Source organism: Squalius cephalus, assembly GCF_949319135.1.
Source record: "Squalius cephalus genome assembly, chromosome: 24".
Classification (NCBI taxonomy): Eukaryota; Metazoa; Chordata; class Actinopteri; order Cypriniformes; family Leuciscidae; genus Squalius; species Squalius cephalus.
Genome location: NC_137145.1, coordinates 12,920,846 through 12,938,318, shown reverse-complemented (window position 1 = coordinate 12,938,318; position 17,473 = coordinate 12,920,846). Strand labels below are relative to the sequence as shown.

General features: G+C 36.6%; 1 protein-coding gene across 26 annotated transcripts in view; it reads left to right on the top strand.

Moving 5' to 3' along the window:
* The window catches only part of dlg2 (discs, large homolog 2), a gene marked incomplete at its 5' end in the record, with an annotated part of 236,204 nt that overhangs the window by 89,350 nt on the left and 129,381 nt on the right, over positions 1-17,473 (top strand). For 11 of the 26 annotated variants that reach the window (XM_079860352.1, XM_079860376.1, XM_079860378.1 and 8 more), the window contains one exon: positions 11,653-11,814. In XM_079860352.1, coding sequence (XP_079716478.1) covers positions 11,653-11,814 — 162 coding nt within the window. Of the gene's footprint in view, positions 1-11,097; positions 11,182-11,652; positions 11,815-13,858; positions 13,919-17,473 lie in introns of all 26 variants that reach the window. The other 15 variants (XM_079860362.1, XM_079860364.1, XM_079860357.1 and 12 more) reach the window with 3 other exon arrangements.

Genomic DNA, 17,473 nt, shown 5'->3' with positions numbered 1-17,473 from the left:
GCAGATTAGTGTCTTTAATTTGGTGTGAAGTGTTTTGAGAAGGTAAAAACTCTTGTTAGACTGAGTAGCTTCACTTCGGCCATGTACACATTTAATAATATAATGCAAATTAAGATTTATTTAAAAACAGCTCTACTACTGTAAAGGGGTTAAACTGTGTTGATATCCATATTTGAGTTTATGTCTGTGAGAAGTTTAAATGTGCTGTCACTCCCACAACTTTGTAGTGTGTACGTGTGTTTTATCTATATGCCGTAAACTATTATATTATGTAATTATAATAATAATTAATTGTTTGCAAATTTTAACAACAACTCTGTCTCTCTCTCTCTCTCTCTCTCTCTCTCTCTCTCTCTCTCTCTCTCTCTCTCTATATATATATATATATATATATATATTTATTTATTTATTTTTATTGTTGCTGAGATGTATTATATTACACATAATAATGATTACTTACTACTACTAATAATAATTGCTAATAATAATAATAATTATTATTATTATTAATAGTAACAACAAAAACAATATTATTATTTTTTTATAATTGATGATACCACAGTAAATATTAGCAATATGATATTTATAATTATTGCAATGATACTCTCTGTATTAAATATTGCTTATGTAAAAGATGCCAGGGTATAGCAATTTTATTGTTTGATTTTGTCTTTGTGGCACAGTGGAAGCTTCAACCATAAAGTACAGTTAGTTTTAAAGCCACTGATCCACGTTCTGCCTGAATGAGAGAGTGAGAGAGAAATGGAGAGGGGAGGTGGGGGATTCGTTTTTGTAGTGTAAGCAGTGGCATTTCTTTGCTGCTTTAATTAACCCAGAATTATGCTGTTTAAATCTTTACAGTAACCGTAAGAGCATTATTATTTAATATTTGACCTGAAGTGTTAGTGTAAGGGTTTAGCTTAAATCTGAGGTTCCTTCAGCATTCTGAGTCATTCTGAGTCCCGCAAATACCCTCATGAGATGTAGTCTCCTTATGACATATTTATTTCCCTCCATTAACAAGCTGTTCCCATTCGTGGACACTTTTGTATTGGCTCACAACCAAATCCCTAACTGTGAAGTTCAAAGGAGCAGAATCATCATTTTAATGTGTTGAATACAGTATTTGTTCACGAGTCCAATTTTCAGACATCAACTGAGTGTTTTAAAAGTGTATGGTATGTTTGTTGATGCTAAGTTGCATATTTGTGTATGCAGTAACTCATTTTATCATGCTGTTCCAAACCTGTGAGACTTTTAAGAAGGTTTTGAAGAAAGGCTCAAACTGTTTGCTTCTATAGACCTAAAGCAACAGAGAAACAAGCACGCAGCCATCTTTAGAATTTTGTCTTTGAACTTCCGTTTTTGCGTTAGCCTTGTATATTTCTATGGCATTGCTGTTGAAGAGTAATTAGGTGGTGAAGTGGTCTTACTTATTGTAGAGTAATTGTATCTCTTCATGAGCATTGTAATGTTTGAAGCGGATGTCATAAGAAATGTCACTAGACCAGGAAGATTTTAAAACAAGCGGTTCATTCATAAAGCCGCAAGATCTTACCTTCATGCGGTGGAAATACAAACCAGAAGAAAGAACACAACAAGCACAGTGCTGAAAGGAGGTGGGGCTACATGAGGGCTATATGATGAAACTGGGTGCGGACAGAGGTTATCAAACTCCATAAAAGTAATTTAAAAGTGTTGCATGTGACTTATGCGCTATCCAAGTCTTCGGAAGCCTAACCACATATTTATTTGAGGAACTGATAGCTACTGAAAATTAGTTCTTATTCACTGCAAATCGTGCTTGAACAGCCATGGTCACCATCTACTTTCATTGTATGGAAAAGAGCATGATACACATTTTGATTTACATTTTGGGGGGGGGGGGGGGGGGGGGGGTAAATTATCTCTTCAAAATGCTCACTATAGACTTATTTGGAACTTGTAGTCTCCTCTGGAAATTTTCTCAGTAGCTAAGAAGGTAAAAGTTGAAGGATCTTGCCAACTGTTGTTAACTCTTTCTTCTTCTGCAGGCTGAATGAACCCCGTGAGCTGAAGATGACGAGCTCAGGGTTTATTAGGCCGCAGAAAAGGGGTCAGTGCACACAATCGCAAGGAAATTCCACACAATCCAGCACAGAGCCTTTAGCCATGCCACCTCATATACCCATCTCCTCTCATCTCAGAGAGCGAGAGAGAGAGGGAAGTGAGGAAGCAGCCACAGTGGCACGTGAACACGAGTGTGTTGGAAAACCCACAGCCTGTTCACAAATACATTACACCTCCCCCAACATACACATCTGTCCTCATACAAATATATTTGCACATTTTGAAGATTTCCAAGCTTCTCTGCTGTAGACCACGCTAGCTGCCATCTATCACATTATCATGCTACATATGTCTGATTAGAGCTGATTTATTACTTATTGTAGTATTGTATATGGCACTTGTGTGTGGGGTGTGAGACTGCTTATCACCACATTTAACACATCAAATATACTTCACATCACAGACCGTAGCAGTTAGCATGCTAGCCTGATGCGTTTTTAATAGTCCAGTGAACCAGGCTTGACTTTGACCATTTTATGTTTGTTTTAGACTGGATTTGATTTCTACTGTCTATATTCAGGCTTTTGATTTACAGATCTCCACAAATTAGGTTAGAGTCAGCAGCCTCAGCGAAATAGTAATGGTCCATTTACTAAGCTGTGACCAGTGACCTGACTGTTATATGTTGAGTATAGTACTAAAGCATTATTAATGAACTGTGACTCATTTATTGTCGCTGTAGTGGTTCTGTCAGTTACACACACACACACAAAATGCGGCATTCTATGCTGTTAGTAATTTGGCTGATATTTCTTGGATATTCCAGAATCCATAAAAATGCTCTCTTTCAAGATTCAATTAAATTATCATTGGTCTGTTAAATGCTGATGGGCATTACACACAGCTGTCAGATTAATTTTACATTCTTAAAGATCCAATTAAAGTCAAAACAAGGTGGTTTTAGGAATGCTGGTTGATATTCTCAAGAGAACTTCTCTGATGACTTGTAAAATATTTGTACTGTACATCTCATTTATGCCACTACATTTACACCAGTGGGGAAACTCAGGGTTTTGTTTGATTTGAAGCTGTGTTTGAATTAAAGAAGATAATGATGATAATTGTCATCATAAAAGTTAAATTATTTTGAATGATGATTGTAGAATTTAGGGCTCTCACTCACTATTATATTGGTTAAGTAATCAGACAATTATTTTGGTGATTAATTGAATAGTCCTATATATATATATATATATATATATATATATATATATATATATATATATATATATATATATATATATATATATAGAATAGAATGAGGCATTTATATAGCGCTTTCATATGTACTACTGTACACCCAAAGCGCTTTACAATCATATCAGGGGTCTCTCCTCAACCACCACCAGTGTGCAGCATCCACTTGGATGATGCGACGGCAGCCACAGAACAACGGCGCCAGTGCGCTCACCACACACCAGCTATAGGTGGAGAGAGGAGAGAGAGTGATAGAGCCAATTCAATGTAAGGGGATTATTAGGAGGCCATGATTGGTAATGGCCAATGTGTGGAATGTGGCCAGGACACCAGGGTTACACCCCTACTCTTTACGAGAAATGCCATGGGATTTTTAATGACCACAGAGAGTCAGGACCTCGGTTTTACGTCTCATCCGAAGGACGGTGCTCTTTGACAGTATAGTGTCCCCATCACTACACTGGGGTAGATATATGTATATGTATATATATATATATATATATATATATATATATATATATATATATATATATATATATATATATATATATATATATATATATATATATATATATATATATATATATATATATATATATACAGTACCAGTCAAAAGTTTGGAAACATTACTATTTTTAATGTTTTTGAAAGAAGTCTCTTATGCTCATCAAGCCTGCAGTTAAAAAAAACAAACAAACAAAAAAAAAACAGAAATATTATGAAATATTTTTACAATTTAAAATAATGGTTCTCTTTTTTAATATATTTTAAAATGTAATTTATTTTTGTGATGCAAAGCTGAATTTTCATCAGCAAGTACTCCAGTCTTTGGTGTCTTATGATCCTTCAGAAATCACTCTAATATGCTGATTTGATACTCAGTTATTATCAATGATGGAAACATTTGTGCTGTTTAATATATTTTTTTGGAATACTTTTTTCAGGAACAGCATTTATTCATAAAAACAGCATTTATTCAAAATAAAAACATTTCTAACAATATAAATCGTTACCATCACCTTTTATCAATTTAACGCATCCTTGTTGAATTAAAGTACTAATTTCTTAAAAAAAAAAAAAGTTATTGTTCCCAAACTTTTGAACGGTAGTGTATATTGTTACAAAAGATTTCTATTCTAAATAAATACAGTTCTTTTTAACTTTTTATTCATCAAATAATCCTGAAAAAAGTATCTCAGGTTATAAAAAAAATATTAAGCAGCACAACTGTTTCCAACATTGATCATAAATCAGCATATTAGAATGATTTCTGAAGGATCATAAGACACCAAAGACTCGAGTACTTGCTGATGAAAATTCAGCTTTGCATCACAAAAATAAATTACATTTTAAAGTATATTAAAAAAGAGAACCATTATTTTAAATTGTAATAATATTTCATAATATTACTGTTTTTTTTTTATTTATTTATTTATTTTTTTTAACTGCAGGCTTGATGAGCATAAGAGACTTCTTTCAAAAACATTAAAAATAGTAATGTTTCCAAACTTTTGACTGGTACTGTATATATATGTGTGTAAGTAAAAGAGCTGCTCGATTAATCGTTAAAAGATTGCGATCTCGATTGAAGAATTACCCATGTAATCTTATTCCTAAATGTCTATTAATGTCACGATTGTTTGCAGCGAAGGAGAGTTGTTTAGGCAGGATCTATTTGAAACAGTAATGTTTATATCCAATTTAGACAAAACAAAAGCACAGGAGTATAGAAAATTTGAGTATAACAACCAGCTAAGCATTAAAGATGACATATTATGCCCCTTTTCACAAGATGTAATATAAGTCTTTGGTGTCCCCAGAATGTGTCTGTGAAATTTCAGCTCAAAAAAACCCCAGATAATTTATTATAGCTTGTCAAAGTTGCCCCTTTTTGGGTGTGAGCGAAAACGTGCCGTGTTTTTTTTTTTGTGTCTCCCTTTAAATGCGAATGAGCTGCTGCTCCCCGCCTCTGTTCAGAAGACGGCTGATCCTTTACATGAGCTTTGGAGACTCGACATTAACAAAATACAATGCGAATAATCTCACTCATCCAAAATCTCAGAAATTACCAGCGGCCTTACGGAGACTCAGGAAGAGGCTGCAACTTTTAGACGCACCTGAATGTTTCTGAATGGTTAGTGGATACATGTATGTAGTTGTTGTGGAGTTACATTGATTAATCTCATTTACTTGCATGTACCATCATGTTTAACTTTTACACAAGTTGGCACAGTTCCCTGAGGTCTTTATAAGACAGCTGTGACATTTTTTTGGTCAAATAGTTTCTGTGCTCGTCTGTGCAGCCAACGACAGAACAGTTTGCATGCTTTGCTTGAACTTTTGCCATTGCGTTAGAACTGGTTACACTGTTGTCGCTTGCAAAAACCAAATGGTGGCGCCGTGGGTGGAAACGTGCAGATCAAGGGGCTGTAATATTATTATAAGATCCCCTTCCTATGTCAGAAGGGGAGTTAAATCTTATCGGCTGATTTTTTTGACATGCTTGCAGAGAAAGACTTACCAAAACCAAGTTACTGGGTTGTCACTTTTCATGTATTTTGGGTTGGTAGATGCACAGGGGACCCGATTATAGCACTTAAAAATGGAAAAAGTACTCAAGTAATTAAGACAGCCCTAGTATAATTTAGTTTGTGATCATTGAAGAATTGTAGAATTGAAGAAAATACTAATCATTTCTTGTTGGTCTTTACAGGTAAAAGAAAACCAAATGTTGTAGTGATTTGTAGTGTCTTCAGTTCAATACGCGTTCTGCTCTCCCTGGGTTTTAATGAAACCTGCTCAATCCCATCACTATCACTGCAACCCACTAACCCTTTTTGTATTCACCGACATGCCTCTGGAGAGAGGATTTGCATCTTTATTTTCCATTTTGTTTATCACTTTTTTCTTGTTACGTTTCCCTTGTTACGTTTGCAACAACAAGCAGATTAGCTGTGGCTGGCAAATATTTTCTCAGTTTTCTTTTAAGAAAAATTCCAGGCGGTTTGCCTGCAAAGTCTATAATCTTCAAACGGCATGATGAATGTCCTCAGAGGTCTGGAGTCGGGGAACAGGCCTCTTGAGTGAAAATCCTGTCCAAATCACAGTTCATTAATAAAGCTCAGAACACCCATTCGAAATAGCTAATCCAGTTTAAAACATTTCAGACGTTGAAAAGATGTAACATTTCATACTGAGGAGAAAGTTTGCACAAAAATGTTCCTCATAATAGAACATTTTGTACTAGCATAACTAGCAGTTGGTTTGGTTGACTAGTACAACACAAAGCTGGTATTTTTTGAAAGTTTGAAAATCCTTCAAATGGAGTGTCAACATGAAGTTTTCTGCTTCTGAGAGGTCAGAGACAGCCTAAATATAGCTGAATCTGAGTGTGCATTTTATACTGAAGGTATTTCCCTACCATTCGTTGTTATGGAGTATGAGAGCTGCTATTAGTCTGGGCTGGATAATTGCAGGTAATGACAGTGTAGAAAGAACAAGTCATGGGCAACAAGAGATGCTTACATCATTTGAGAGGGAGACAATAGCAGCTTTTAAAGAAAGGTGAGGCGGTTGCACGACCTGCTGCCTTGTGGGAACCCTGGGGACGACCTTTTCTCACCCACCTGTCATTATTTTACATTAACTTCATTTATCTCTGCCTTCGCATATAATAACACAGCAGTTCAGCACGCTGCTTGTGTGCAGCTTGGAACACAATGACAATGAAAATAGTGAGTGTCCTTAAACTCAGCGTTGACTTAGGCCCCGATCACACCTAACGCGTTTTTCGGTGATGTCGGGCGCTTTTTCCGCTCGAAGTTGCTTCTTCTTTTTTCAACTGCAAAAACGCGAGGCACAGCAGGCGGTAAAACGCGAGGCGCCTGGGGTGCATAAACAGCGCGCAGAATGCTCACTGCCACAGGAAAACAATTGAAAAAAGGCGCTTCTCACTGCAAAAAACCTTGTGAGCTAACTTTAAAGTACATTGGCAGATACCTTAGGGTACATCATATTTGAAATGGAACACAAGGTTTCTGGATGGATAGCAATGTTATGCATAGCAAACTTACAGTTGTTTCCAATAGAATATGTCATTAGCATGTTGCTAAGCTAATCATTTGATACACTTTCACCACAGATATTGGGTGAAATTACTTTTTTGTATCAATAGTTTTCATATGAACATCAAAATGAAGGGTTTCATGTCTGAATTCATGCGTTGAATTCATAGTGATTAAGAGTGTGTTTGCGGTATGTGTGTATTCTTAGCACAACTTTCATTCTGTTATTCTGATCTCTTGTGACTTCTTCCCTCAGATGAACCGTTTCACATATGTCAGCTGTTAGAGTGCCAGCTGACGCCCCGTGTGGCAGTCTGTAGCTCAGAAATCCAGATTTAATGTGCCTAGAGTTGGATATTGTGTGACCCTAGAATGCCCATCACGTTTGACCTCTCAGAAAACCATCAGATATCCACTTTGTGCAGCATTTTAAGGCAGCATCGTAATATATGTTATTTTGGTCAGTAAGCAAAGGCAGCATATCATGTCATTTGCAGACTCTGAATGCATTGCACCAATCTTTGTGAAAAATACACTACTGTTCAAAAGTTTAGGGTTAGTATGATTTGTATTTTTTTTTTTCTTGAGAGAGCGAGAGATAAATTAATATATTTATTCAGCAAGGATGCATTCAATTTATCAAAAGTTACATTTATAGTGTTACAAAAGTTTTCTATTTCAATTAAATGTTGTTCCTTTGAAATTCATACATCAAAGAATCATCTAAATATATAATGGTTTCCACAAACGTTTTAATCAGCTTATGCTCAACATTGATAATAATAAGAAATGTTTCTTGAGCATCAAATCAGCATATTAGAATGATATCCAAAGGGTCATGTGACAATAGGCCATAGGAGCTAATCCCAAAATGGCCGATCACCTACAGAAAAACAATATATTCTCCATTCATTTTAACCAATCAAAAAATCGATTGAGATTCGGGAACCTCTCTGATCTGATCTCACATCGGGTTCTGGCAGGACATAAATAATACGCACAATTCTACCATTATATTTAGCATTACAACCTGACACAAGAGCTTGTGCTTTCTGTTTTTGGCACAGTGATAAATTGCATTTTAAGTAATTATCTCTCAAATCATCAGGTAGGTTATTCCCAGCGAGAGAGCACTCATGGAAAGAATGTGTTTTTGTTTGGTTGGTATGTACCTGTAGGATATTTGCAGTCCGTGTGTTCCTCTTCGCGAGTATGTGCGAGTTTAATTCTTAATAATTAATTGTACACCAAGCATAATTAATGATTGTGTAATGAGCATTTTTATATGTTTTAAGGGGCATTTGTTGCGTGTCACTTTGCTTAGCCCAGTTAGGCCTATCATTTGCTCATGGAAACAGAGGTGAATAAATGTGGTTATATTTGGTCAGAACTGGTTCTTCGGGGGTGTTAGAGGATGTTAAGCACCCTCAAAAAACGTAAGCAAGAGCACCCTCAGTTGATACTGTAATAATATCATATTTTCGAAACTGATTTGATAAAGGCCCAAGGCACATTTCTGGAGAACATCTAATGTTTCTATTTACAACTTGTTTTTGCTGCGGTGAGCAATGTAGTAAATCACAAACATGTTTGTTGATCTCCTGAATGCAATGGCCAATCAGAGGTCAGAATCCACTAGTCAGAATCCACTCACAGCTCAAAACATCTGAGTTTTTGATCAGTGAGTTCTGCACGCTCGTGATGAACTGAGACTAGTGAAAGTTTTTTTGTGATTATGAAGGGGGTGCTCTTTGCACGCTTTCGAAGCTATATAGCCTACAATCAATGGATTAAAAGTTTTGTTTTTCATGCTGCTAAGAGCATAGACATGATTTCAAGAGGACCAACGGCCAATTACATTTTGCAAAGTTTCAAAAGTGAAAAGATAAATACAGGATTCATCTCAAAATTGCAATGACTGACAGTCATAATCATGGCATGGGACAAAAATTTGGCATGTAAAAATAGATACGCATCAAGCAATTTGAATGCAGACTAATAGATAAATTAATTACTTTAAATATTCTTAAGTTTCTCATGGTGCATTGCTATTATTGTTATGGTGGAGCTGTTGCTTACACATTACATCTGCACTTTACTAGAGCACCCTCACTAATTTCAGAAGCACCATTAGTGATTTGATTCTGGAACCGGATCTGTATTTAGTTGGTGATGTATTTGCACTTTAAAGTTTCCAATTAAAAAAAAGAAACAGTTGTAAGTGCGTTTCTCATCGCGCGCACATGTGCCGACCCCAGTTTTTTGAAGGGTTGTGTACATCCAAATATGGAGAGAAATGTTGCTAAAAACTGTTATCAGCCTATTGTCAGTAAGAATGCTGCCTTAAAAGGCTGTGAGGTGCATCACTGGGTTTTAGAACTAAGTGATGATGTGCTTAAATTCTGAACTGACAGAAGGTCACTTCTATGTTGCAACATTCTGAGGATTAGGATAATGAGAAGCACTGTAACTCAAAGCACAGCCCACCTCTGTGCTTAATGCTAGTCAGTAAGGTGTAGGATAATTACTCTTTGCAGTGTGTGGAGTCATATCATCAGAGAGAATTAAAGCTCTCATGTTCTTTGCGGGTGGGCAGGTGCAGCCTGATTCCTGAAATATGATTATACTTGGTTATCTCCATAGTGTGATGTATTCTCTGTCATGCTGATATTTGAGCTTTTTTGATTGCAGAAGTGGTGATTATGGCTCTCTACTCATAATAACTCATTTTTTTACATTACATTTGTGGATTTTCGCCTTTATCTAAAGGGACTTGCATCAGTTGCATGCATTCCCTGGTAATTTTAGCTTCATCTACTGTTAGAGCTACAGGAATGAAGGCTCCAGTTATTAATTTAATTTAATTGTATTATTTATTTTTTGTTTGCAGCTACACGGTGTGAGAGCCTTTGTCCCTCAGAAGAAGGAGATTTTGTTTTATTTTTAAAAAGCACTTTTGAAGATTTTGTTTTGTTTTAATTATTGAGAACCATCTATTTTTCCTCCCTCTGTAGAACAATTAGAAATTAAAAATAGTACATTTGAGTTGGAAAGTGTCTCATTTGCCATCCAAATTAAGGCAAGATGTTGGCTTTCAAACGTAAAATGGATTGTAAATTGTAATTCATTTGATTGCTGTGTATTTATGTGTGTGTGTGCACGTGAGGTTGTATGTTTTTGTTGGTCAAGGCTTCTTCCCTTATGTTAATTTTTGGTCTACACTACTGTTCAAACGTTTGGGGTCAGGACTTGCTTGCTTGTTTTTCAGCAAAGATGCATTCAATTGATTAAAAGTGACTGTGACATTTATTCTGTTTATTCAAAATTCTGTTTCTTTTGAAGTTAAGCAGCACAACTGTTTTCAACATTGATAAAAATAAGAGTTCTTGAGCACCAAACCAACATATTAGAATGATTTCTGAAGGATCATGTGACACTGAAGACTGGAGTAATGGTGCTGAAAATTGAATTTTGTCATCACAGAAATTAAATTTTAAAATTATACAAAAACACCCATGTTAAATTGTAATATGTTGTGATATTAGATCAGTGGGTATTACTGTTTTACTGTGTTTTTGATCAAATAAAAGCAGAGACTTCTTTAAAAAGCACCAACCCCAAACTTTTGAACTCTAGTTTATGTATAATTATTTAAATGCTTCAGCTTAACTGACTGTGATTGGTTTTTCACAGTTGGGCTCCTGTGTGTGTGTATGTGTACTTACAGAACAGGCCTCCAGCGGTACAAGGCTCGCAGCACCAAAGCCAATCTCCAGCATGTATGAATCCTGCCCTGATGAACTCCCCCTGGGTGAGACAGAAAGACAGGGGCCGCGCCGTACCAAATCCTCACTGTTTGTCAAGAACTGATGTGCTGCACTATGTTATGTCTTCATTTTACACATTTTCAGTGTTGTTTTCAGCTCAACTGAATGCAGAGCAAACTGTTTAGAACTTCTCTCTCTAGATTGGAGCATGTCAGCACCAGCGCTTTGCTTTATCATTGCGTGTGCATGAGGTTGCTCACAGAAAACGTTAATCTTCATCATGCATCATGATTTCAGTCCTTCTCAGTTCTTCAAATAATGAATTATGGGAGTTTTTTGGCTTGTTCATCTCACAGGGCACAAACCTCATTGGCTGAAGGTCATGTTTTAAATTGTGTTTGTTTGCAGCATTGTGCTCACAGTGGATTGTGGGTTTTCTTTCTGCCTTTTCTCATTTCATTCTCTCTGCTTTCCTCTGTTTCCCCATTTCTTCCTCTTACTTTTCCTGTGTACAGTACCGGTATCAGGATGAAGATTCCCCTCCTCTGGAACACAACTTCCCGCGGCTCACCAATGAAGTCCGAGCGCCGGAGCTGGTGCATGTGTCGGAGAAGAACCTTTCAGAAATCGAGAATGTGCACGGCTATGTTTCCCACTCTCACATTTCACCGCTTAAGGTAAGTCACCCTTTTTCAGACCATCCAATGAGTAACATGACACCCCTCTTCACATTGGTGTCTTTCTCCTCCTCTCTCTTTTCATTTGTGTGTGTGTGTGTGTCGATCTGGTTGCTTCTTTATGAGTGTTTAGTTTTCCATGTCACGTTTTCATTCCTCATTCATATAGTAATTTAAAAAGATCTAAAGATTTCTTTTCCTTTTTTTTTTTTACATATTTGTTGAAAAGAGTTTGACTTGTAATTTAGACATTATTAGAATAGTGCTTTAGGTTATGGGTGCTCGTGCTCGTGCTGTGAAAAAATATTTGATAAAAATGATCATTAAGTAATTGTGGAGAGGATCTTTAATTTGTGAAAGTACAAGAGGTTGTAATCAGAAATGTAATGTTGTAAAATGACTTCTCAACACTAGATGGGGCTCAGTTGCTAGTTTAAAAAGCAGGCTGACTTTGGCTGAATTATAGCGCTGTTTGACTCTGGCAGTTTTATTCTCTTAGTAGTCATGAATGATATTAAAATACGTATCTTATTTTGTGGTATATTTGTCAGATGCAGCAAAATCATCAGTAATAATTATTAATATATATTGAACTTAGGTAACGAATCATAGATTATAGATACTAATCCTAGTATGATTACAGATCATTAGTATGATTACAAATCATTCTAATATGTTGATTTGGTGCTTAAGAAGCATTTCTTATTATCAATGTTGAAAACAGTTGTGCTGCTTATATATTTTTGTAATATATATATATATTTTAAATTCATGTCCAAAAGAACAGCATTTGAAATGGTATTTGTTTTGTAACAATGTAAAAATCTTAACTGTCACTTCTTATCATTTTAATGGATTTCCAAAAAAAAAACAATAATGTTACTGACACTGACTTTTGAACGGTAGTATATATTTGTGGTATTTAAAATGAGTTAATTAATTACAAATATTTTTACTGCATTGACAATTGTGTATCAATTCATTGGATAATTGATAATGTTCCATCAAACATAGATTATCAAATAGTTCTCACATAAAAACAAACGTTGGATTTGTGCCCCTGTGCCTTTTTGTTAAGTGTACTGTTTTCATGAAAAATGCCAGATAAAGAACACATTTCTTTATTCCACAATTGAAAGCTTTTGTTGCTGTTTTTCTGTGATCAGATATGACCCTGCTGGAGTCACGCTCTGTGCCAGAGAGACATTAACAGCCTGTGCCTCGTCTGATTGTCTGCAGATGATTCAAAAGCTCTGCTTTTATTTGATCTGAGGGAGTGTATGAATTTATTCCAGTCCAGAGTGTATAGACCTGTCTGAAGCATTAGGCTCATCAGAATTCTGCGCTGTCATCTCTTGTGTAGACAGTGTTTTAAGATCTCAATCTTTCTGTTTTGCCAACAGCCATTTCTCCCCCAGTCACATAACAACCTCTGTCTACCGGCATAATTTCTCAGAGTTGAATACGCTCAGGTACAGGATATTACTTGTCAGTAGAACTAAATAAATAAAAAATCACTGACTTATTCCTCTCACTTCCTGTTCCACAGAGCCAGGTGAAAGCATTGTTACACACAAGACGTGTTCTTACGTTCCATCCTGGCTATTTTTAAGTAGTTGATTTATGCACACTTGCATCAGACAGACGTCTTTAGTCGCATCTCGCTGTTTTTTCAGCAGCTTGCGCCAAGATGGCGTGTCAAGTTAAATGCAGTTCAACTTTTAAAAAAAGCATCTCCATGCATTCAGTTTTGTTATTCTCCGTCCAGCTGTTTTTGAAAGCAAGTGCACAGTGTGAACTGCCTTTTAGATTGCTTTTACCAGTGGTGTGTATCGATGGTCGGAAGGTTGTCTTAGGGGGTCAGAGCCAAAATAACCTTAAAATCAAAGCCTCATCCTACCATCTTTTTTCTTTCTTCTTCTCATGGTACATGCAGTATTTCTGTGTCTTCTTCATCTCTCATCTTGTCTCTTCTGCCTCTCTCTTCCTTCCCTGAGTGCAGCCGACTTGCTGGTGATGCTTTTTTGTGTTTTCTCGCTTGCAGCCTGCTCTGGTTACCCGGTTTGATCTAACATACCCAGGGGTGACCGCAGCAAACTACCTGGCAAGTTTGTGATCTTTATTTTGAATGTGTCTTCCCGTTACTTTGTTGTTCTTGTTGTTTTCGTTGTCGTCGTGGTGGTTGTTGTTGTGGTTCATCCGTACTCAGGAACATTACGTCTGTGCCAATGTTCCGAACCGTTTTGACATCCGCATGAAATTCTTCAGAGGGCCTGAATAACAGACAAACAGAACCTCCCTTTGAAGAAAGCCATTTGTGCAGTGAAATCACATTTATTTTCTCCAAATATGGTTTACGCGAATGAAATCAATTTATGTGATAATCGTCTTTTTGATTATTTTACCTGTGATGTTTGTTTCGTGGTAAATATGTCGTTCAGTGTGATTGCTGCTGATATTTTGATGTTTATTGCATATGAGGTACTGTACACAGACCTTTTGAAAGAAGTCTGTGTGGGGTTGTTAGTGTATGTGTGTAGGTGTGTGCAAATGTGCATCTTAACAAGATCTTCCAGTTCTTGCATTAGCAGTTAGTGATCTTACACAGTCTGTATGGCAGGTACAGTTTGTGTCACACTTCTGGTGTCACTCTGTCTTATCAGGCCTTCCAGGACTACTTGTATGCACACACACACAAAAGAAAACACACACTTACACACACTTCAACCGTTTTCTCTGCCTCTTCAGTCTGTTAGTTGTGCTAATGCTACGGCCTCAGTAGACCGTCACCATGACAGCCCGTCCTCTCCAAGTCTCCCCGCTCACGCCAGGGACGCTCCACCGAAAATTAGCTTACAGCTTCAATGTGTAGATCTGTCACACCTCAGGACTGAATGAGGTACAAGTTAATCCTGAGAAAAACAAAAATGTCAGTGGACATTCTTGCATCAATTTTGAGGTAATACAAATTATTATTTTATTATTATTTGATATATTATACTTTTTAATATGAAAATTATTTTAAAAACAAATATTTGTAATTTATTTTAAATGTAAATTTATTTTAAAATTTATTTAAAAAAAATCATTTATTGATATATTTTAAATATTTTGAATAATTTATTTAATTTATAATTTAATATAAAATGTATATAAAAATATTACATATTCAAAAATATAGTACTACTTATATTAAATAATATTTTAAATTAAATACTGTATTTTAATCTATTCAATATATTTTAAATATTTTTAATTTATTTAATATTATATTTATAATAATATTATTAGATAATGTTATTAATTAAAAATAAATCTGTTTATATATGTATATATAATAATTAAACCTTTTTTTTTTTTTTTTTTTTTTTTATCAATTCACGGGTCAGAGCTCACCAGACTTTGGTATGCAGCGACAGTTGAAACTTAAGCACATATGCTTGCATTTCCTGTATTCATATACTTAACAAATGGAAGTGAATGGAAAACAAAGTATATGACCGCATCTTTAGCCTCAGACGCCGCATATTCATGGTTCATTTGATGCATATTGTAAAAAAAAATAATAGCTAAAGCTTTCAAAAAACCTTAAGCTTCAATCTGATTAGCTGGATTTATTAGTAAACAAGTAAACAAGATACTCTTGAGCACAACTGTATTGCTCCCAGGGTTACATCAGATTTTTGAATTATCCATCTCTAAATTGTGGTTGGTTGTTTTACATGTTGAGCAGATGACTTTTTCCTGTCTAAGTGAGCAGTTATTTCCCAGAATAAGTTAAGGGACCAGATTTGGTCAAGATTTTGTCAATGGTCAAGGTCTGTCTACACGACACTAATAGAAGCTCTCAGTCTTGATACACTCTATTCAACAGCCAAACTTGTTGATTAAATCAACATTGACTTTCTCTGCGTGTATATTCGAGCCTTGCTGTCCCCTTGTGGCTCGGAGAGAGTGAGTGTGAGACTTTTATGCCAAGAGGTGAGCGCAGAAATGTAGTTCCATTATTCTCCCTGAATCACTGCAGGGCTAAACATTATGAATCAGCTTGTACACCCGCCGCCTGTTTTCAGCCTCAGTCCTCCTACTGAAAAGCTGCTTTAACACAAAGCACTAATTGTACCGCTGCACAAGACGGGTGTCTCAGAAGCTTGACAGTCGGATGGCATGATATCGATCCTCAAGCCGCGTTATTGAATAACAGAACAACCAGAAAGGACACGCACCTTCCAGTTGAGATATTAGCCATCCACTAGTCGAGGAGGCGAGCAAACATCTGTGGTTTTAATGAGCAGAGCTTGGCAGGGGGGAGGCATGATATTTATTAGCAGAATCCGTGTGATTGGAGAGCTCTTTTCTTCCCGAGAGAGAGCATCTCAGAAAAGTAGTGAGAGACAGCAAAGGCTCAGGGTTAATGGTGATTGTTTGGTTATCTCTCCTCCCTGGTGAAATGATTACTTCAGAGTCAGGGCTCTGTGTGTGCCCAGGTCGGAGTAAAGGACCAGGCTTGATTGTCTGGGAGATGAGCCTTGGGTGGAATTAGAGATCAGGCAATTACCTCGAAAAGAAAAGAGGAGAGAGGAGGAGGAGGTGGAAGGCGAAGGAGAGAACTAAAAAAAAAGGAAAGGAGAGTTGTGGAAAGACCTAAATTCATTAATTAATCGCGAAATTGGTTACTGTTAAATCCGTATCAAAATAATATAACCCACCTGCCAACAGGAAGAAATATGTTAAAGCAGTGTTTCTTTGGACAAGTGTCTAAACATTAAAGGTGCTGTATGTAACTTTTCTACTAAAATGAATCCTTTTTTTATTGCCTGTGTGTGAAGGGGTTGTAATCTCACATTAAAATGATCCACTTTGCGGGTTTTGCTATTACCTCGGAAAGCAAGTATTCTTATTTTTATGTGAAGGTGCCGGGTCGGATTTACCGCGAAATACAGTGACGTGACCTGCACGCGCGCTCCCGAGCCTCTCGCACTCAACAGCGACGACACTGCAACTTATGACATGGACTTATGACTTATGCAACTTATGACATGTCTGATAACACTAAGAAACGACCTGCTCCCAGCACAACACAGACTCCAACACAAACTCCACATATTGATAAAAAACAAAAAAAAGTTTTTTTCTGTTGAAGCTCGTAAGGCCAGACGTGAATCGGATGAACTTCGGGTGAAAAAACATGGCTCAACATCGGCAGGGCATTTGAATCATGGAGAAACCTTATCTACAAACCTAGAATGTACATTTCCTGAAGAAAATGTGAAGTGGTGCTTGCAGTGGCAAAATTCGGCATGGGGTTCCATACTTATCATGGTGACTTATCACTTATCTTAGCATGGAGAATTAGTTTAACGTCGAGCTGATAAAAGTAGCCTATTATTGTAACGTTGCATTGGGAGTTTACCTTAGTTTCCAGCATTTTGTGATGCTTTCTCCGGTGTGTTGCGTCTCAGTCTGGAAGGTACCCACAGTGCTCGCTCATAAATTCAAGCACGCGCAAGAGCACGCGCTTGTAAAATTATTGGTTGCAATCTGAAACATCACCGCTAGAGGTCGCTGAAAACTACATACAGCACCTTTAAACATTGTTGCAAAAAGTGTGACTAAAAAGGTCCATTATCTGTTGTCAAATGTGTAGAAATTTCACACA